The sequence below is a fragment of the Stomoxys calcitrans genome, chromosome 2 (assembly GCF_963082655.1).
Source record: "Stomoxys calcitrans chromosome 2, idStoCalc2.1, whole genome shotgun sequence".
Classification (NCBI taxonomy): Eukaryota; Metazoa; Arthropoda; class Insecta; order Diptera; family Muscidae; genus Stomoxys; species Stomoxys calcitrans.
This window is the reverse complement of record NC_081553.1, coordinates 144084386-144106501: the sequence shown is the minus strand read 5'-3', so window position 1 is coordinate 144106501 and position 22116 is coordinate 144084386. Positions and strand designations below refer to the sequence as shown.

Below are 22116 nucleotides of genomic sequence, written 5' to 3'. Positions count from 1 at the left end.
TTCAGCCAAATCGGTTAATAATTACGCCCTCTTGAGGCTAAAGAAGTCAAGATCCTCTAGTGGCTCAAGAAGTGAAGATCCCAGATCTGATTATATGGCAGCTATATCAAAACATGGACCGATATGGCCCATTTACAATCCCAACCGACCTACACTTATAAGAAGTATTTGTGCAAAATTTCAAGCGGGATCTTTACTTCTTCGAAAGTTTGCGTGCTTTCGACAGACGGGCGGACATGGCTGGATGGACTTAAAATATCATGACGAGCAAAAATATATGTACTTAATGGTAAGACCCCACGACGAATTTTTCGAGGAGTTACAAACAGAATGACGAAATTAGTATACCCCCATCCTATGGTGGAGGGTATAAAAATCAATTTGTGTTTGTTTGTTTCTATGTTTCTTACAGAAATCGATTTTTTTGAAATTTTCACAGATGGTGCATAATGATCACGTGGTGAAAATAGGGTACTACACTTTTTAATATCTGAAGGGGGGCCGACCCTCCCCCTTACCCTAATTTTCAGACACGCCGGATCTCGGAGATGGGTGGTGCGATTTAAGCGAAATTTTGTATGCTCTCTTAAAGTAACCTAAAAATAAAAGTTTCGTATCCATATTTCGGATGGGGTACCTAGGGGGGCAACCGCACCCCCCGAAAACCTACCAAATATATATATATAGATCAATCATGACAATATGGGACTCAAATGAAAGGTATTTAAGAGTAGAAAAGGTATCTTTAAGCCAAAAAATCTTTATGGGCAAAAATTCTAAAAGAATTAATTAGTTCTGTTAGCTTTGACCGTGGATTTGAGCACAGTGAAATATTATTTAAAACTTTTTAAAATTTACTTTTTGAATTTTTGATTTTCTTTCAAAAATCTTTTTACAGTGAAAAGTTTTTGCAAATAATTATTTCCTTATGTGTTATGTATGAAAATCTTTAATGAAATTCGACGAGTCAAAATGTATGCTCACAATAATATGAGTATGTAGTTCGTGTTTCACAGCGAAATACCTCTGTTTTTCACGATTAATTTTTTGAAAAACTGCAAAAATATCACTAATAACATAGCAATTTTATTAAAATTTTATCATAAATAATGGGAATGCCCTAATGAATGTAATCAGAAAGACTTTTTGCTTCAAAATCAATTATCTACAAAAAAGTAAACGTAAAAATATCAATTTCACTGTTAAACACAAACATACTATTCACAATAAGTAAGGAAATGTGTTAAAATAATATTAGTCAGCAGACTTTTATCTATGGGGGCAAGTCTTATATTACACTTACGTTTGTCGCTAGGTCATTTGACATAAATTAGTGGGCAAAGATAGAAAAAAGTTTCCAACTGCAACAAAGCGAAAATCTCTTCGTGTTTTTAATTTTTAGTTTTACCACCTTTTTTTATTTTATCTCCTATAAATAAAGACATGATGGAAATTATTTATAATCATATACGGCAATAGTTGAATGCAATTTTTACCGGACAGAAGAACAACTTAGCGACATCATTTAAGCAGAATCTGGAAGGTTCCTCGTAAAAATTGTTCAATTAAAATTTTGAGGCCACCGTAGTGCAGAGGTTAGGATGTCCGCCTATGACGCTGAACGCCTGGGTTTGAATCCTGGCGAGAACATCAGAAAAAAATTTTCAACGGTGCTTTTCCCCTCCTAATGCTGGCAACATTTGTGAGGTACTATGCCATGTAAAACTTCCCTCCAAAGAGGTGTCGCGCTGCGGCACGCCGTTCGGACTCGGCTATAAAAGGGAGGCCTCTTATCATTGAGCTTAAACGTGAATCGGACTGCACTCATTGATATGTGAGAAGTTTGCCCCTGTTCCTTAGTGGAATGTTCATGGGCAAAATTTGCATTTGCATTTTTTGAAATATTCAAAAATTTTAGTTGCTTAATGTTTACAGTTTGTTTGCAAACAATTTTATGGAAATAAAAGTCATTTAAAACCAATAGACAGACACAAAAAATAACCTGTTAAAATCATAAAACTAGTTTGAGAGCAAAAATGAGCGCAAATGAAAAAATTTCATTAAATTGTGAAGCTGATTCACCGAAACTTTTACTATAAAACTAAGATATTAAACCCTTCAACCAAACTTTGAAGGGTTTGAAAGATTAGGATCGGCCTATAAATATTTTGTATGCAATCAGTTCAAAATTCAGCCCTGACTTTTTGACCAAATGTCACCACCGATGTGTCAGCTCCTGCAGCCAATAGCGACTACAATTTAAAAAAATTTTTTTTTGGGATATTTTTACCAATTTCACAGAAACAGAAAAAGAAAAATGTTGGCAATTTTCGATCTTGAATGAATCTGGGGTGGGGTGCCCCGCCCCCCAAATAAAATCCTGGCTACGTCCCTGGCTCCCATCCCATCCGACATGGTCTTTAAAGCCACAATTTAGATCCTATCGTAAGAAAATTCCGCAAAGTTTAATTCGATATTTCAATAGGTTTGCAAAATTAAAGTCTGACTAGGCTTGGACGAAGGTTCTTTGAATTAAAAGTAGTGCGAAGACTTGGTGGTGTAGGATGTTACATAGTCGGTTCCGCCTGACTTTTGCCTTTTCTTATTGGTTTAAAAATGTTTTAATAGTCAATAATATGTTTGATTGGTAAAATTTAAGCCAATATTTTTTCTGCTTTTTTTTCTTATCTCTCCATAATACATAATTTATTGATTTTAATTTCAAAGTAAAAAAAGTATTGTGAATCCGTTACGCTAAAATAGTGAAAAGCGAAGAAAATTGGGATGTGAAGAAATAGAATGTATGATTTTCAAGCGCACCAAATTGGAGGACAAATGGCTAGATCCGAGGTGTTGTGTTCTCAGTCGCAATAGGCAACATGATTTTTGATTTAGATTAGATTTAGAATTTTATTTAAAAAATATATAAATAAGCACAACAAGAAATACAATTTCTTATAAATGACTGTGCTAATTATGTAACGCTTTTAAACAATGCAAAGTTAACTTACAAGTTCCTTTTCAATGATATTAAGACTTATGTTCTACAACTACAACAACTGATCCAAAATCTTTCAAGTTAGATACTTAAATTATATAATGTTCTTTACTCCTTTTTGAATTGAGTTGCGTTGCTTATTGTCCAAAGACGAATTGAATGGACAAAAAAACTGTTTATCAGATTTTGAGCTTTTGTATTGAATGTGTTTAAGCGTATTCCCTCGTGAGGATCGTGGAAATTGAAGTCGTTCATAAAGGTATTGTGGTTCTTTGGTGTAAATAACTTTATGCAGCAATACTAGACATTTTAAGATGTTCTTTTAAATCCATATTGAAGATCTGTTTTGAGTAGGTAGATATATTCTCATGTATTTTCTTGTTAAAGACATTTCGTGTAATACTGCTAAATGTGACGTTAAGTTTCTGAAAACCAGTATAGCTACAATTTGGAAATATTTCACTGCCATTAAGAAGCACGGGAACTATATAGCTTTTGGCGAAGAGCGGGCGTATATCTATGGGTGTTGAGGATTGCACTGCCCACAAATTTCATAACATTCCGTAGACTTTGCCTGTTGCAGTATTGATACTATTTGTCCATGTGAGGTCCTCGTTAAACGTAAAGCCCAGATTTGGCGAGGATCGAAAAAAGCCTACTTGGAAATTATTTATGTTTATGGCTAGCTAGCTGAATTATCTGATACGATTTATTTGTTGATATTATTAAACACTTTGATTTCGAAGGATTAATATGAAGCCTGTTGTTTGTGGCCCAAGTTTCAACACTTTGCAGGTCCTGGTTGATGTTGTTTATTGCACTGTGAGTGACATTAATGTTCGCACTAAGGTATATTTGGACATCATCAACATATAAATGCACCTTACTAAATTGCAGTGTTTAAGGTAAATCATTTAAATAATACAGAATGAAAGTGGCCCAAGAATTGAACCTTTTGTTAAGTTGTTTAGTTGTTCCGATACAAATTCGTTATGACAAACTGATTGGGTTCGGCTAAATAAAAAGGAAGCTATGAGGCTGCACGCCGTTTTTCAAGTTTTGTTATTAAAATCTCATGACTTAGAGTGTCAAAAGCCTTGCTATGGTCGAGTAGAACTAGGAATGGTGTCAAGTTGCTATTCATTCCGGATCTTAGTTCCTCGACTACATTGGTGATTGCTGTTCTTTTAGATCTGAAGCCAGATGCGCGCTCAGTGAGTAAGTCGTTCATATGCATATATTTGTTGAATAGGCCGTACATGATATTCTACAATACCTCCGACAAATATGGCAATTGGTCGGAATTCTTGGTTTGTTTTTGGAATAGGAATTATTTTTGAATATTTCCAAATGTTGAGAAAAGTAGATTTGGTTAAAATGTTGTTAAAAATATGTGTACAATATTTTAGGATATTGCAAAGCAGGATTTTCACAAACTGCGTGTACAGTCCATCCATTCCCATCGCATTGCATTTTATAGCTTTAAAATTGTTTAGTACCTCGTCGCCACTAACACATCGAAAGCAAAAACTATGCTCTTGTTGTACATTTTGGTAACTACAATAGAATAAACATTGGGGCAGTTTACACTCAAGCATTCATTGCAATTCACTCCCACAAATTGTTTATTAAGTTTGTATACAGCATTATCAAACCTCTGCTTGATAAAATGTTAGCTTCTGCGCTATCCAAAAATGTTCACCACACACAAACGTCATAGTTTTATTAACACTCGTAATTTTATATTAACTGGCAGCCAACCTAATGTGTACTTTATCTATTCCATTTCAGATGGCAGTTGAACTTAAGTTCAATCCTTCCCTTACTCCGAGCGACCCTCATTACAAACCAGTATTAATTATTGGTCAGCTAAAACATTTAAATCTTTTGAAATTCTCCAACATTTCTTGTAAATTGGGGCCGCGCGTGTCTGAGGATACTTTTATAAAAGCAGTATCTTGCTTGCATCCCTCGCCCACCGATAAGATATCCTTGTACTTGGACGTAGCTTCTATTGCAGCCGTACCACTGAAGTGTTCGCGTCACAACACACCATCTCGCGCCCATGCCATAACGCGTTTAGTTAAAAATGGTGTTCTGAACGTTAGTGAGGAAAGTATTGTTGTCGTTTGCGAACGAGAAGATCTCTTTGCCAGTGCGTGCGCTGTGTCACGTGCGTTTTCTTTATACTCTCGTAAGACTACGAACAATGTCGGTAGCCCTTCTTTTAGTCGAATAAGCGAACAAGATGTGCCCAAGAAGAATGTTACCGAGACTTCAGTTGTTAGCGTAGAATTTATCATAATCGAGAATGATGGCTCCGTATGCGAAACACCATTGGACGCTTCTGAAATTGGTTGCTTGGAGGTAGCAGCGAAGGGGGTGCAGCTGGCAGCTCGCATTGTGGACACTCCCTGTAATGAAATGAACGTTAGCCATTTCATCGAGGAAGCTGAGAAGATTGGTGCTGAGCTGAATATCAAACCCATTGTAATACGTGGTGAAGAGTTGCATGAACGAGGTTTCGGAGGAATTTATGGCGTTGGAAAAGCTGCTGCCGTTCCACCCGCACTAGTGGTGATGTCACATGAACCAAAGGGCGCTCAAGAAACTATTGCTTTGGTGGGTAAGGGAATTGTTTACGATACTGGTGGCCTCAGCATTAAGGGTAAGACTGCTATGCCTGGTATGAAGCGGGACTGTGGTGGAGCTGCTGCAATTTTGGGTGCATTTTACGCAGCTGTGAAGTGCGGATTTAAGGAAAACTTACATGCTGTTTTTTGTATGGCCGAAAATTCAGTTGGGCCAAACGCAACAAGGTAGGTAATAACAAACAACTTAAACGGTCTAAATTTTCTGTTCGCTTCTGACGAGTTGGAATGTTAGCGTAAGAATTAGTTATTGATTTTTAATGAATGTTATTCCATTATGAGACGTGTCGCGTTTTCACCCCATTGATTTGTTGAAAATTTATTTGCTGTGTATTTGTACTCATTGGACTCATTAGAAAAAATAGTAAATAGTCGACTTTTTTACATTCCTTATGTTATGATAGAAAAAAAGATAAGTAACAATGAAATGATTTCTTTTAAAATTTATTTTTGGTATTAAATGCAGTGTTTGCGTCAGTTTTTTTTTCAGTTCCCATAGTTTGGGAACTATACTTTATAGAGACAAAGTTTAGTCTTTTATTTTTAGAGGAACCATAAATATTAACGTGTAGAGTTCACTCGGACGCCAGTCTAGGTCATTGTGAAAATATAACAAGTAAAAGCGTGCTAAGTTCGGCCGGGCCGAATCTTATATACCCTCCACCATGGATCTCATTTGTCGAGTTCTTTTCCCGGCATCTCTTCTTAGGCAAAAAAGAATATAAGAAAAGATTTGCTCTACTATAAGAGCGATATCAAGATATGGTACTCTCCACCATAGGATGGGGGTATACTAATTTCGTCATTCTGTTTGTAACACCTCGAAATATGCCTCTGAGGCTCCTTAAAGTATACACATATATTCTTGATCGTCATGTCATTTCAAGTCGATCTAGCCATGTCCGTCCGTCTGTCTGTCGAAAGCACGCTAACTTTCGAAGGAGTAAAGCTAGCCGCTTGAAATTTTGCACAAATACGTTTTATTGGTGTAGGTCGTTTGGTATTGTAAATGGGCAAAATCGGTCCATGCTTTGACTTCTTGAGCACCTATAGACAGCAATTCTTATCCGGTTAGGTCTTAAATTTGCACGTAGTGTTTTGGTATCACTTCCAACAACTGTGCTGAGTTTGGTTCAAATCGGTTCATAACCGGAAATAGCTGCCATATAAACCGATCCGGTATCTTGACTTCTTGAGCCACTGGAGGGCGCAATTCTCATCCAATTTAGCTGAAATTTTGCACGAAGTGTTTTGTTATGACTTCCAACAACTGTGTTAAGTATAGTTTAGAGGGCGCAATTCTCGTCCGATTTGACTGAAATTTTGCACGTAGTTTTTTTGGTGTTACTTAACAACTGTGTTAAGCATGATTCAAATCGGTTCATTGTTGTTGTTGTTGTAGCAGTTTATTGTGTTCTATCTTTCGTCTGCTTGGTTCTGTTGAGTGTCAAGACCCAGGAACTCCGCGACTAAGATGGGGTGCGTCCACAGGGATCTGGGTCTGAGTCGAGTGGGTCTGGCCGGGCAGTTAAACAGGTGACGTGTATCGTGCGGTCCCTGGTTACAATCGGGACATACATCTTGCACGTCGGCATCAATCCTAGCTCTGTGGGAATTGAGGCGGCTGCATCTGCCGGAACGTAATTGAGCCAGACCTACTCTGGTTTGCCGGGGGAGGTCGATTTCTCCGGGTGCAATGGGTGGCGGTCGTTCTCCAAGGACTACATTCACCCGGTAGCCAATCACCGCGTCTGCTACCATGTCTGCATGAATGTTGTTCAGACCCGCTTGATATGCCGCTTGATCTAGAGGTTCTCTCTTGTAGCGCTGACCTCACGCTCTAGATCGTGTAGATCTACCTTAAGGCTTCTGGGCGGTGGGTATCTATCCACAAGATGATGATTTGGATGGTTTCTGCGATAACAACCCAAAAGGTATTGCTTAGACAGCCTGTAATTATGTCTTCGCACTGGTAAGATCTTTCTCTCCTGATGGAGGTGGTCCACATGAGAACTGAGGAGACAGCCCGTCGCAGTTCGGAGGGCGGCATTCTGATAGATCTGAATATTATTCCACTGCGTGTCACAAAGTTGACGAGACCACACTGGCGCTGCATAACATACCACAGACCGGCCAATTGCTTTGTACGTGGTCAACAAGGTTTCTTTGTCTGCACCCCAAGTGCTGCCAGCGAGTGACTTGACGACCTTGTTTCTACTTTGACTTTATCGCAGATTGCTGTGGCATGTGGGGAGAATGTGTAAGAGCTGTCAAATGTGACGCCAAGTATTTTGGGACACTTGATGGTCGGAATCATTTCTCCATCGACCATCACAGTCAGCTCAGTATTCACCTCACGCGTATTTGTAGTGAACAATGTGGCTGAAGATTTGGTGGCGGATATCTTCAGATTTCTTGCAGCGAAATATGAGGCAAGCTCGTTGAGGTAGACGTTCAACCTATCGCAGATGTCATCAATGGGTGGGTGGCTTGATGCCATGATCGTACAATCGTCCGCATATGATACGATCTCTATGCCGTCTGGAGGGGGTGGAATGGAGGATAGGTAGAGGTTAAACAGGGACGGAGATATTACCCCACCTTGGGGAACTCCCTGTTTAACTCTACGATGTTTCGACTTCTGATCCCTAAATTCCACAAATGACTGGCGACCACACAGATAATTCGCGACCCATCGTTTCAGGCCTGGCTGGAGGGACGTGTAGGCGATGTCCTCAAATAATTTGGCATGGCTGACCGTGTCGAATGCCCTTGATAGGTCCAGTGCCACGAGGACCGTCCTATCACATGGCCTGGGCTGATTGAAACCACGGCAAATGTGTGCGGTGATGGCATACAAAGCTGTTGTTGTACTGTGCAGTCTTCGAAATCCATGTTGATGCTCGGCGAATGGAAATTCTCCTACGAGGCTCGGGAGGAGTAATGCCTCAAGCGGCTTTGCCACTGGTGAGAGAAGGGACATCGGTCTGTACGACTCCCCCAAACTCGGATCTTTTCCAGGCTTCAGTAGCGGGATCACTCTGCCCATTTTCCAGACATCGGTAACTATAAGAGTGTTCAATGACAGGTTGATCCAGATTCTTCAACATCAATGTAGAGATTCCGTCGGGGCTCAACGCCTTTGTTTGGCGCCACGGATGACATTCGTAACTTCTCCAACGGTAAATTGTGATGGCTGTTCATCGGCTCGGGGACCACGAATACGGCGAATGGCTCTCCTCCTTGCCCTGTCTCTCTGGGGATGCACAATAAATTGACGGTTGAACAACCTGGCGCATCTCTTCGGATCAGTCACGGTTATCTCGCCAAAAGTGAATGAGGTCCTTTCATCCCGTGACTTAACAGTGGCCCACAGTTTGCCTACACCGGTGCCTAAGTTACATTGCTCCAAGTGTTCCAGCCACAAATTCCGCTTATGTTCGTTGACTATCCTGTTTATATCCAGATTCAGCTCGCTGATTCGTCTGCGAGTACCACTGCTTGCGCCGGGAAATAAGGCCGCACTTGGGGTATTCGACCGGCTGGTATAAAGCGAGTGGCTGCTGCGTTAATGATGTCTCGGAATTTTCTCTCGGCCATAAGCACATTAGAGGGGGGTGGCAGTTCACTGAATCGGCGATTGGTATACTCTCTGAAGCCAGTCCAATCGGTCTTCTTATAGTTGATAAACGTCCTTCGCTCAGAGGTTATGAAGTCGGGTGGTCGGTCGATGGTGAGAATTATGGGGAGGTGGTCTGACCCCAAAGAGATGACGGCTTGCCAGGATACGTCACTCAGGAGATCAGGGGATGCAATTGAGGTGTCTGGCAAGCTGCTGCCCCTCCTCGTAATCCTAGTGGGGCCTTCCTCATTCACCGTGCAAAACGGGGAGCTATCAATATGCTCTGCCAAAGCTATGCCACGCTGGTCGTGACCTAGGGGAGAATGCTATGACGTGTGATGCGCATTAAAATCCCCTAGAACCAGACGATTATGGCCAGATAGCAACCCACTTATGTCGGGGTTGTAAGCCTGGCCATTAATCAGGACACAGGTACCAACCGGCGGTATATACACGTTATATATCTCTATCTCGGCAGTACCAGACCTGACTGCTATCTCCATGCATTCCATGTAGGGGTCACTAGCGTCAAGCGCAGGCGAGATAGGTCTATACTGCACGGAATAGTGTATAACGAAGGCCAAGAGCGATCCTTACGTAGCATATTGTAACCGTGACAACTGTGCAAGCTGCAGGTGTTGGTCAGCTTTGTCTCCTGGATCGCTACGACCAATATGCTCTTCCGACTCATAAAGTCCACGATCTCATCGATCTTGCCACGAAGTCCGTTGCAGTTTAACTGCAAGAACGATACACTTCCCGGCACTGGCATGGCAATATTAGTGCTGGGATGCTGCCGTTGCGTGAATTGCCGTACGGGAGAGGTCGGGGGGGTCACATAGTCCGACGACGGGGACGCCGAAGGCGACGACGACGACGCTTGTGACCCACTGCTGGCTATGGTCGCACAGCACCTTGCGACATAGCCAGTATGACTATACTCCCGTAGTGAAGTTAGGCCAGGGCAAGATCGGAAATGTACCCACTCCATGCACCGGTTACACCTCACCGACACCGACCGATGATGAAGGAGGTTCTGGCAAACCGAACAGAACCAGGTCCAGAAGCGTGCGGAGAAGGCACTCCGGGATGTGCCTCTCTCATGACGAAAAAAGACGAACACGTACGCTGAGGCGGCAGCCCTTGCCGATGAGGGTTCCATCGGGTCAATCCCGTTACGTACAACCGGCTGCCATGGGATTGAATCGGTTCATAATCTGGTATAGCTGTCATATATACCGATATTGGATGTCGACTTCTTGAGTCAATAGAGCCCGCACTTCTTATCCGATTGGGCTGAAATTTTGCATGAGGTGTTTTGTTAGACTTCCAATAACATGTCGAAAATCGGTACATAACCTGACATAACTGCCATATAATCCGATCTGGGAACTTGACTTCTTGAGCCTCTAGAGGGCGCAATTCCCGTCTGATTTAGACCGGCCGAACTTAGCACGCTCTTACTTGTTATTTTTTATTCACTTGCTTTAGAATTCGTCGTAGATTCCGATTTTGTTAACCGCTTTGTCGATTAAAAAATTGTCCTACTCTAATGTGCATCCCTGGAGCATCAGTTCGCGCTCGTCTGATTGTCTACTCGGTGAGTGCCAACCATCCCGTCTTGAGAAGACTTGCTAGAGACGTATCTGCAATATCGGTCAAAAAATCCTTCCTAAGATGGGAACCCTGTGCTCCTCTAGAGCCGGACAAGAGTAGAGAAAGTGTTTGATCGTCTGCTCCTCGTGATGGTTGCTTCCGCAGTAAGCAGCTGCCATACGGCCTGCACTAGGTCTCTGTGATCTCTTTATCAAAGCCAGCAGTCCCTTCTACATTCTCGTGTCGGGTAGTTCGGCACCCATGAACATACTCCCATCTGTCCAACGCCTCCCCCATAGAACAAAAGACGGCACTTGCCGCTCATTGCGATTTGACGGGACACATTAAGAACCTTAAGGACGTAGAAATTTTGACACAAAAAAATAATTACAAACGTATATACATGTTAGAAATGTTACATATAATTAACACTCCTTCTGACAAACGGATGAACTTTAAGGCGGACACAGACCACTGTGCACAGATTTTTGGGAGTTTGATACATAAGTATAGGCAATAGAGAGAGAGAGAGAGAGAGAGAGCTTTAGTATAAGTTTTACATTGTTAGAAGAAAATCGTTTGAAATTGTTAAGAATAATGTAATTATTGAATAAAAAAAATATTTGTTTTTTGTTTTGTATATATTCTTATATATAAAAATCAATTGTTTGTTTGTTTGTATGTTTGTGTGTTCCTTATAGACTCAGAAACGGCTGAACCGATTTTCGTGAAATTTTCACAGATGGTGCATAATGATCCCGTGGTGAAAATAGGGTACTACATTTTTTGATATCTGAAGGGGGCGGACCCTCCCCCTTACCCTAATTTTCAGAAACGCCAGATCTCGGAGATGGGTGGTGCGATTTAAGCGAAATTTTGTGTGCCCTCATATAGTACCCTAGAAATAAAAATTTGGTATCCAAATTTCGAATGGGGTACCTAGGGGGGCCGCCCCACCCTAAAACCTACCAAACATATATTTAGACCAATCATGACAATATGGGAGTCAAATGAAAGGTATTTAGGATAAGAAAACGTATCTGATATACAATCGTTGGACCCAGTGCTAGGGGGACCACCCCAACCCCCAAAACACCCCTAGGTCGGACATATTTACCGACCATGGCAATATGGGATTCAAATGAAAGGTATTTGCGAGTAGAATACGAATCTGATATCCAAATGTGGGACCACGTTTCTGGGGGTCCACCCCTTCCCCAAAACACCCCCCAAACAGGACTAATTTACTGACCATGGGAATATGGGGCTTAAATAAAAGGAATTTGAGTGTAGAATTAGAATCTGATATCCAAATATGAGACCAAGTGTTTGAGGGTCGCCTCTCCCGAATAACCTCCCCCAAAGGGGACACATTTTCGACCAAAGCCACATGGGGCTCAAATGAAAGGTCTTTGGGAGTAAAGCACAAATCTGATATCAATATTCGGGAAAAGAGTTTATGGGGCCACCCCACCCCCACAACACCACCACCCAACCCCCAAAATACACCTAAATCGGACATATTTACCGATCATGGCAATATGGGACTCAAATAAAAGGTATTTGCGAGTAGAATACGAATCTGATATCCAAATGTGGGACCACGTTTCTGGGGGGTGGACCCCTTCCCCAAAACACCCCCCAAACAGGACTTATTTACTGACCATGGGAATATGGGGTTTAAATAAAAGGTATTTGAGTGTAGAATTAGAATCTGGTATCCAAATATGAGTGGAACACGAATTCGATATATATTTTCAAGGCCAACTCACTGAGTGGCCGTCCATCCCCCAAAACACCCCCAAGCCGGTCGCGTTTGCCGACTATGGAAATATGGGGCTCAAATTAAAGGTATTTGCGAGTATACCACGTATCTGATATCAACATTAGGGACCAACTGTCTAGGGGGCGTCCCACCACAATAACAGTCCCCAAATAGGACGTATTTGCTCACCAAGACAATTTGGTTCGTAAAGAGAGTGGAACTAAATATTTATAGTTTTTAGGGCCAATAACCCACAACGGACATATTTGCTGACTGTTGCAATAAGGAGTTTAAATGAGAAAACGAATTTCATATCCAATTTTGAGGGCAATGGCAATATGGGGTTCAAATAAATGATATATATTGTAGATATATGAGAACAGAGCACGTTGCTGATATATTTTCCGGGCTTAGTGTTTGGGCGACCACCCTAATCCCTAAATCGGCCATATATACCGACCATGTCGATGTGGAGATTAAATGAAAGGTATTGGGGGGTAGAGCAAGAATTGATACCCACTTTCGAGACCAATTTTCTGGGGGTCAACCCCTTTCCCAAAATACCCCACAATCAGCAATTTTTTAGTGACCATCGCAAAATGGGGCTCAAATAAAGGTATTTGGGAGTAGAATACGAATTTGATATCCAAATTAAGGACCATGTATTTAGGGAATCACCCCTTTCCCAAAACACCCCGCAAAGGGTAAAAAATTTTCGACCATGCCAATATGTGGTATTTAAGATTAGAAAACGAATTTGACAACCTATTTTGGGCCATGTGTTTGGGGGACGCCTCATCGTGTAAACTTCCCTAAACCAATGACAATATGGGGTTTAAATAAATGGTTTTTGAAAGAAGATCACGATACTGATATTTTTTCAGGGCCAAGTGCCTGGGAGACCACCTCACCCCCGAAAACACCCCTAAATCAGATATCATGAGAGTAGCGGGCTGAAGCAAAGTATTTTAAGAATGGAGTAAACCTTACATCCAAACTTAAATTCGTAGACCAATAAAAATCATATGGGATTCGGACAAAGGCACTTATGTTGTTAAATTGTTAGTCAAGCGATATACTATTTTCGTAGTATGGTATTTCACTGAAAGCTCTTTAATTGTCGAAAATAAATATTCCAAGGAAACTTTTGTTCCATATAAAGTAAAAGAAGGCGCAGCGGGCCCGGGTCAGCTAGTTGATGTATAAATGTATACAAATTTCAGTGAAATTCCCTGAGGAAGAAAACCGGTGGTTTTCGAAATATTGGATTTTTCAATAATAAAACAATTTTCAAAAACAATAACATCAGTTTTTTAACAATTGTTTTCATGACCTCCATCCGGACAAACCAAAAAAGTTTTTAAAAAATATAATTCCGTAATGTGAATTTGAAGAGTGCAAAATAGAAAAATCCACGATAAATTGAATAATTAAATACATGTGAAATGTGCCCGAAGATGGAGAACAAACATTGTAAAAATAAAATCAGGCACTTATATATGTAATATTGCGTTGGAATATTTAATTATCCATATAAAAATTAGGCTTCCTAATATTAATTGGCAGAAACACAATTACCTTATAGCACCCCTTCATGTGGATCAATACTACGGGATATAATAAGTGAATGTTAAGGTATTTTCCTCATTATACACTTTATAGAGGCAGCGCCGACAGTTGTGTCGCTTTGCTGATATGCCAACTTCCTGTTAACAAAGACAGCAATGAAACAAAAGGCAATTACGGTTGAAAAAGTTGACTTGGATTTTTTTTTGTCAATTACATAGTGTTCACGCAACAATGTATAAACTAAAATATTTTGTTAACCAATGAAATCTATATATTTGTACCGTTAAGTCTCTCTCCGCTTGTAATATTAATTAATGTTTTGAAAGAATCAATAGTTTTCCAAGAAATTGGTTAATGAGTTGGTATTATTCAGCTTGTCATAAATGCAAATTTGTAATTGAATACACAAATTTCTCCTACATGGACACGTTGAGTGTTTCAGAGTATACCCCGAATCCAATCCCTGGCTCCATCTTGGAGCCATCTGTTCTCATTCGCCTTCCACCCCTCCATCTTGGGAAAGTGATGTATTCGGTCTCGTTTAACATGCATTTTCCTATAGTTCCGAATATCAGGGATTGCTTCCAAACCTGTTTGCAGAGTGGACCTTAACGTTCTCGTGGTTCCGACGCAGACCAGTAATGCCTTGCCTTGTCATATCGAGTATCAAAAGCACTCAGTATTGAAGCAAGACCCGGTGCCGCCCGGCGTCTCACTGAAACTCTCCACGCGGACAAAGGAGTAACTCGAGCCTGGAAGGAGCAGCTCTTGAAGTAATTTTCAACTGGGGATAGGAGAGTGTTACAAAAGTGCTCATTTCAAAAATGTACTTGGGCAAACAAAACAAAACGGGCTGGAAATTTGAAACAGTGAGTTTTGATAGACCTCTACCCCTGTTTGTTAAATATCGTCCAGATTGAAACATATTTGGATATAGCTGCCATATAGACCGATCTCCCGATATAGAGTATTGAGCCCATAAAAGGAGCGATTTGGATGAAATTTGAAACAGTGCGATTTGATAGACCTCTACATTTAATTGTTCAATATCGTCTAGATCGGACCATATTTGGATATAGCTGCCATATATACCGATCTCACAATATAGAGTACTAGCTGACCCGGGCCCGCTCCGCTGCGCCTACTTTACTTTATATGGAACAAAAGTTTCCTTGGAATATTTATTTTCGACAATTAAAGATCTTTTACTAAAATACCATGCATGCAGTTTAACAATATAAGTGCCTTTATCTGAATCCCATATGATCTTTATTGGTCTACGAATTAAAGTTTGGATGTAATGTGTACTTCATTCTTCAAATACTTTATTTCAGCCCGATATTCTCATGATATCTGATTAAGGCGTGTTTTCGGGGGTGAGGTGGTCCCCCAGATACTTGCCCCTGAAAAATATCAGCATAGTGCTCTTCTCTCAAATACCATTTATTTAAACCCCATATTGCCATTGTTATATGGGGAGTATACACGATGAGGCGTCCCGAAATTGGTTATCAAATTTGTTTTCTAATCTCAGATACCATTCATTTCAGCCACATATTGGCATGGTCGAAAAATTTTTACCCTTTGGGGGGTGTTTTGGGGAAGGGGTGATGCCTAAAATACATGGTCCTACATACTTTTATTTGAGCCCCATATTGCGATGGTCAGTACAAAATTCCTGTTTGTGGGGTATTTTGGGAAAGGGGTAGACCCCCAGAAAATTGGTCCCGAAAATGGGTATCAATTCTTGCTCTACCCCCCAATACCTTTCATTTAAGCTCAACATTGACATGGTCGGTAAATATGGCCGATTTAGGGGTGTTTTGGGATTGGAGTGGTCCCCCAAACACTAAGCGCGGAAAATATATCAGCAACGTGCTCTATTCTCATATATCTACAATATATATCATTTATTTGAACCCCATATTGCCATTGCCCTCAGAATTGGATATCAAATTCGTTTTCTAATCTCATTTAAACTCCTTATTGCAAAAGTCAGCAAATATGTCCAGTTTGGGGTATTGGCCCTTAAAACTATTAATATTTAGTTCCCCTCTCTTTAAGACCCAAATTGTCTTGGTGAGCAAATACGTCCTATTTGGGGGTTGTTATGGTGGTGGGACGTCCGCTAAACCGTTGGCCCCTAATGTTGATATCAGATACGTGGTCTACTCCCACATACCTTTAATTTGAGCCCCATATTTCCATAGTCGTCAAACATGACCGGCTTGGAGGTGTTTTGGGGATGGGCGGTCACTCAGTGAGTTGGCCTTGAAAATATATATCGGATTCGTGTTTCACTTTAAAAACCCTTTTATTTGAGGCTCACATTGCAATAGTCAGAAAATACTTACTACTTGGGTGGTGTTGTGGGGGTGGGGTGGACACTTCCCGAATATTGATATCAAATTCGTGCTTTACTCCCAAATTCCTTTTATTTGAGCCCCATATTTCTATGGTCGTAAATTTGTGCCCTTTGGGGGATGTTTATGGGGAGAGGCCGCCTCCCAAACACTTGGCCCCATATTTGGATATCAGATTCGTATTCTACATTCAAATACCTTGTATTTAAGCCCCATATTCCCATGGTCAGTAAATAAGTCCTGTTTGTGGGGTGTTTTGGGAAAGGGATGGACCCTAGAAACGTGGTCCCACATTTGGATATTAGATTCGTATTCTACTCGCAAATACCTTTCATTTGAGTCCTATATTGCCATGGTCGGTAAATATGTCCGATTTAGCGGTGTTTGGTGCTTGGGGTGGTCCACCTAGCGCTTGGTTCGACAATTGGATATCAGATACGTTTTCTTATCCTAAATACCTTTCATTTGACCCCCCATAAGATGGGGGGTATACTAATATCGTCATTCTGTTTGTAACTACTCGAAATATTCGTCTGAGACCCAATAAAGTATATATATTCTTGATCGTCGCGACATTTTATGTCGATCTAGCCATGTCCGTCCGTCTGTCCGTCCGTCTGTCTGTCGAATGCACGCTAACTTCCGAAGGAGTAAAGCTAGCCGCTTGAAATTTTACACAAATACTTCTTATTAGTGTAGGTCGGTTGGTATTGTAAATGGGCCATATCGTTTGATATATTGATATAGCTGCCATATAAACCGATCTTGGATCTTGACTTCTTGAGCCTCTAGAGTGCGCAATTCTTATCCGATTGGAAAGAAATTTTGCACGACGTGTTTTGTTATGATATCCAACAACTTTGTAAAGTATGGTTCAAATCGGTCCATGACCTGATATAGCTGCCATATAAACCGATCTTAAGTCTTGACTTCTTGAGCCTCTAGAGTGCGCAATTCTTATCCGATTGGAATGAAATTTTGCACGACGTGTTTTGTTATGATATCCAACAACTGTGCCAAGTATAGTTCAAATCGGTCCATAACCTAATATAGCTGCCATATCAACCGATCTTGGGTCTTGACTTCTTGAGCCTCTAGAGTGCGTAATTCTTATCCGATTGAAATGAAATTTTGCACGACGTGTTTTGTTATGATATCCAACAACTTTGCCAAGTATGGTTCAAATCGGTTCATGACCTGATATAGCTGCCATATAAACCGATCTTGGGTCTTGACTTCTTGAGCCTCTAGAGTGCGCAATTCTTATCCGATTGGAATGACATTTTGCACGACGTGTTTTGTTATGATATCCAACAACTGTGCCAAGTATGGTTCAAATCGGTTCATAACCTGATATAGCTGCCATATAAATCGATCTGGGGACTTGACTTCTTGAGCCTCTAGAGGTCGCAATTATTATCCGATTTGCCTGAAATTATGTACTGCGGATCCTCTCATGACCATCAACATACGAGTTTATTATTATCTGAATCGGTCTATAGCCCGATACAGCTCCCATATAAATCGATCTCTCTATCCTTTTTTGCCTAAGAAGAGATGCCGGGAGAAGAACTCGGCAAATGCGATCCATGGTGGAGGGTATGTAAGATTCGGCCCGGCCGAACTTAGCACGCTTTTACTTGTTATATATAAGATTGTATAGAATATTGTGTAGATTATCTGGTCCACATTCCCAATGTGGCCCAATTTGGACGATATTCAACAAAAAAGGTTTAGAGGGGTGCCAAAACGCATTGTTTTAAATTTCATCAAAATCGGATGAAAAGTGGTCGTTTTATAGGCTTAATACTCTATTTAGGGGAATCGATCTATATGGCAGCTATATTCAAATATGGTCCGATCTGGACGACATTGAACAAAAAGGTTAAGAGGGGTACCGGAGCTCGCTGTGCCAAATTTCTTTGAAATCGGATGAAAAATTACCAATTTATTGCCTTAAGACTTTAAGTTTGGAGATCGGTCTATATAGCGGCTATATATTGGGTTGCCCAAAAAGTAATTGCGGATTTTAGATATAGTCGGCGTTGACAAATTTTTTCACAGCTTGTGACTCTGTAATTGCATTCTTTCTTCTGTCAGTTATCAGCTGTTACTTTTAGCTTGCTTTAAAAAATTCGCAATTACTTTTTGGGCAACCCAATATAACTAAAATCCGATTTTATGAGATCAGAAGATAAGGTTTATATAGAAAGAATACGAAATCATCAAAAATGTTTGGAATTTTTTTTTTTATACCCAAGATATCTGCAAAATTATAAGTACCCAGCTTTTGGGTCTTATCATTGAGCTTAAACTTGAATCGGTCTGCTCTCATTGATATGTGAGAAGTTTGCCTCTGTCCATTAGTGGAATGTTCATGGGCAAGATTTGCATTGCCAGCTTTTGGGTATAAATGGGTAAATACCCGGGTATTTACCTAATTTACCGGTAAGTACATTTTGGGTATTTATCCATCGCACATCTCTAATGATGTGTGATCCTAATATGCCGAATTTTTTTTTGGCCGAAGCTGTTAATTGTGCGTGTGACATCATCAATGTTCTTGTTGTGAATTAATATTCTTAAACCCGTTATACTTGTTATGCATTGGTTAAGTAACTAATGCTCTATGCATTCTGTCACCTTTTTGCACTCATCTTCCTTGTGTAAAAATCCATTTCCGGTTATCTTTTTAGAATAAAGCATTCATTGTGGAGAATTGAATCTCATTAAAAGTGTGATATTTTATTTCGAGAGAATAATACTATAGACAAATTTTCCGATTTGACTTCTAAGGCACCTACACATTCAAGTTTTACATCCAAATACGTACGCAAATAATTTCAATATGAAATTTTATTACGAAATTCAATCAGATTCCTTTTGTTACTACATATACGTATACAGAACGAAATTGTCGAGAAAACCCGTCCAACCTAAATCATGGTAGACAGTATGGCTCATTTTTGTAGTGGCCATGGAAAAGAAACCGAGTTCCATAAATAATGGCATCGGACGTTGTTTCAGAATTTCAAAAATAAAGAATATCATTCATATCCACAACCGTTTTTGTTTTATTTTTAGTAAAAAAAAACTTGTAGCGCTCTCATTGAAAACCCCAATAGCTTAATACCTTCAAAATATGTTTTGTGTGTTTATTCTAACGTTTTTTCTTCAAATTTAAATCTTACCTTTGTTTGCTTTTTCCTAAAATTTCTTTTCATGTCGTTGTTCTTACCAAACGCAATCACCAATTTACAACATTTCGACCCCAATATGTGATGGACAACAATATATTCAACGTTACAATAATGCGTGTGCCATGCGGACATGAATGGTATTTCGGTTCGGTCTTTTGCATGCACACTGTTCATGAACTCGGAAAATCAACCAACAAACAAACACATTCCCCAATGCATACAACAATTAACACGGCAACAATGTATGTATGTGTACGGCTTTGCAAACCATTCTAGACCTGATGATATCCACACTTTGTATTCCGGACGTACGGTTGAAATTAATAATACGGATGCTGAGGGGCGCCTAGTATTGTCTGATGGTGTTGCATATGCCAACAAGGATCTGAAAGCTAACATCATACTAGATATGGCAACTCTTACGGGAGCCCAGGTGCGTAATGGTATTGTTTATATGTATGTATGTCCTTTATTAACAATTGCAGTATATTAAATATATTACAATAAAATATGGCCAATAGTAAACTGTTCAGTGTGAATACAGGGCATCAACAAGCTCTCTCTAACGAGCTCTATCGTTGGCCAAAGCTTTGGCTTGATTCCACGATATATGGGTTGATTTAAAATATCTTTTCGTACAGCGGATCCATGTGTTTTTCGGGCGCCCCCTGCATCGCTGTCCTTGCGACAGTCTAGGACATTTACAGTCTAGGATATTTCTCGCTATACCATTGCGCGGTCGGCGTTCAGCCCATTTTCTCCTTCGGGTTTTTTACATCGACAGAGGAAGTGTTTGTTCTCATTTGCAATTCTTCATTTGAAATACGGTTTGGCCAGAAAATTCGAAGTTTTATAAAATAGAATTCACACTACTGTTGAAGATCCTGACTTTTGTATTATATGAGACGGCACTGCATCTCTAAACGTTGTGCAGTTGAGAAAGAGGCTTCTAGCCTTGTTGATACGTACGCGTATGTCTGCCTCCGATCTTCCGTTTTTTGTTATTTTGCTGCCAAGATAGGAGAAGTTGTCAACGTCTTCAATGATATGATCGTTTATAGTGAGCGGTGTCAGATTTGATGTTCCTATTCTCATCAATTTGGTCTTTTCTATATCCTCACAGCTTCGGCAAAAGTCTTTACTGGCAACCTTCAGTCTGTCAACATGTTTTCCGATCATACAGTGACTTATCATGACGGACACAATGACAGAGACATCTGTTTTAGCCAGTGACAGTAAAGCGGTAGACCTCTTCAAGTCTAGATTAGCCCACATAATTTTGGAATACTCACAGCTCCCCCTTTGTGACCATCTATCATTAGCTGTCTTTCGGGCCTGGTCCTGAAAACTTAGCTTACATGTCGCTAGAGGCATAGCCACAGATTCCAGTTGCCCTAGAATGTGTAAGGTAGTTACCTGGGCTATTTCTGTGGCCCGGCACCTAGAACAGGTAAATATTGAACTGTTCAGCCATCTCTTTGAGACATCTGCGTCAGTCGAGGGCGCTTTTTGTATTCAGAAACACGTTCTCCTGAGATTTAATGGCAGTCTGGCTGCCTGAGAAGATATTTATGCCAGTTGTCGTTATGACAATTTATCTTAGCCATTCCACCACTTCTTTAATTGTAAGGATCTCCGCTTGATACACACTGCAGTGATCGGGTAACCTTTTCGATATGACCAGTTTTAGTTTTCCGAGTACACCCCAATGCCCACCTGGTCGTCTTGTTTGGAACCATTCGTGTAGAAGTCTATGTAACTTCTATTACCAGGGATATCGTAGTTTCAGTCGGTTTTATCAGGAATAGTGGTACAGTACTGCGGCTCAGACAGGGTGTAATCTACACTGCCTGGAGCATCGCATATTGTATCAAGGACAATACAGTGTCCGTAGCCTTCACATGACCAAAGAGAAAGCTCCCTTAGCCTCACAACAGTGGTTGCAGGAATTTGTCTTTCCACGATATCCAGAGGCATTAGGTGTAGCATTAAATTCAGTGCTTCAGATGATGTTGTCCTCAGTGCGGCTGTTATGCACAAACAAGGCATCTTTTCGATCCAGTTGAGTATTGTACAGTAGGTGGACTTTTGAAGCGCTGTTCACCAGACCACAACACCATATAGCCTTATAGGTCTGACAACTGTAGTATATACCCAGTGCATGACACGCGATTTAAAACCCCAACTTTTACCAATGGTTCTCTTACAGGTGTAAAGGGCAAGAGTTGTCTTTCTTGCCCTTTCCGAAACTTTGGATTTGAAGTTCTATTTCCTTTCCAGCAAAATACCCGTGTATTTTGGGCTTTCTGTAAATGGAACATTTTCTTCTCCCATGGAGACAGGTGACACTGA

The 22116-nt window shown here is 40.5% G+C and overlaps 1 protein-coding gene across 2 annotated transcripts in view; it reads left to right on the top strand.

Annotated features, from left to right (window-relative positions):
• The window catches only part of LOC106094996 (probable aminopeptidase NPEPL1), an 80473-nt gene that overhangs the window by 23826 nt on the left and 34531 nt on the right, over positions 1-22116 (top strand). For both annotated transcript variants that reach the window (XM_059362414.1, XM_059362415.1), the window contains exons 2-3: positions 4790-5817; positions 20041-20197. In XM_059362414.1, coding sequence (XP_059218397.1) covers positions 4790-5817; positions 20041-20197 — 1185 coding nt within the window. The remainder of the gene's footprint in view (positions 1-4789; positions 5818-20040; positions 20198-22116) is intronic.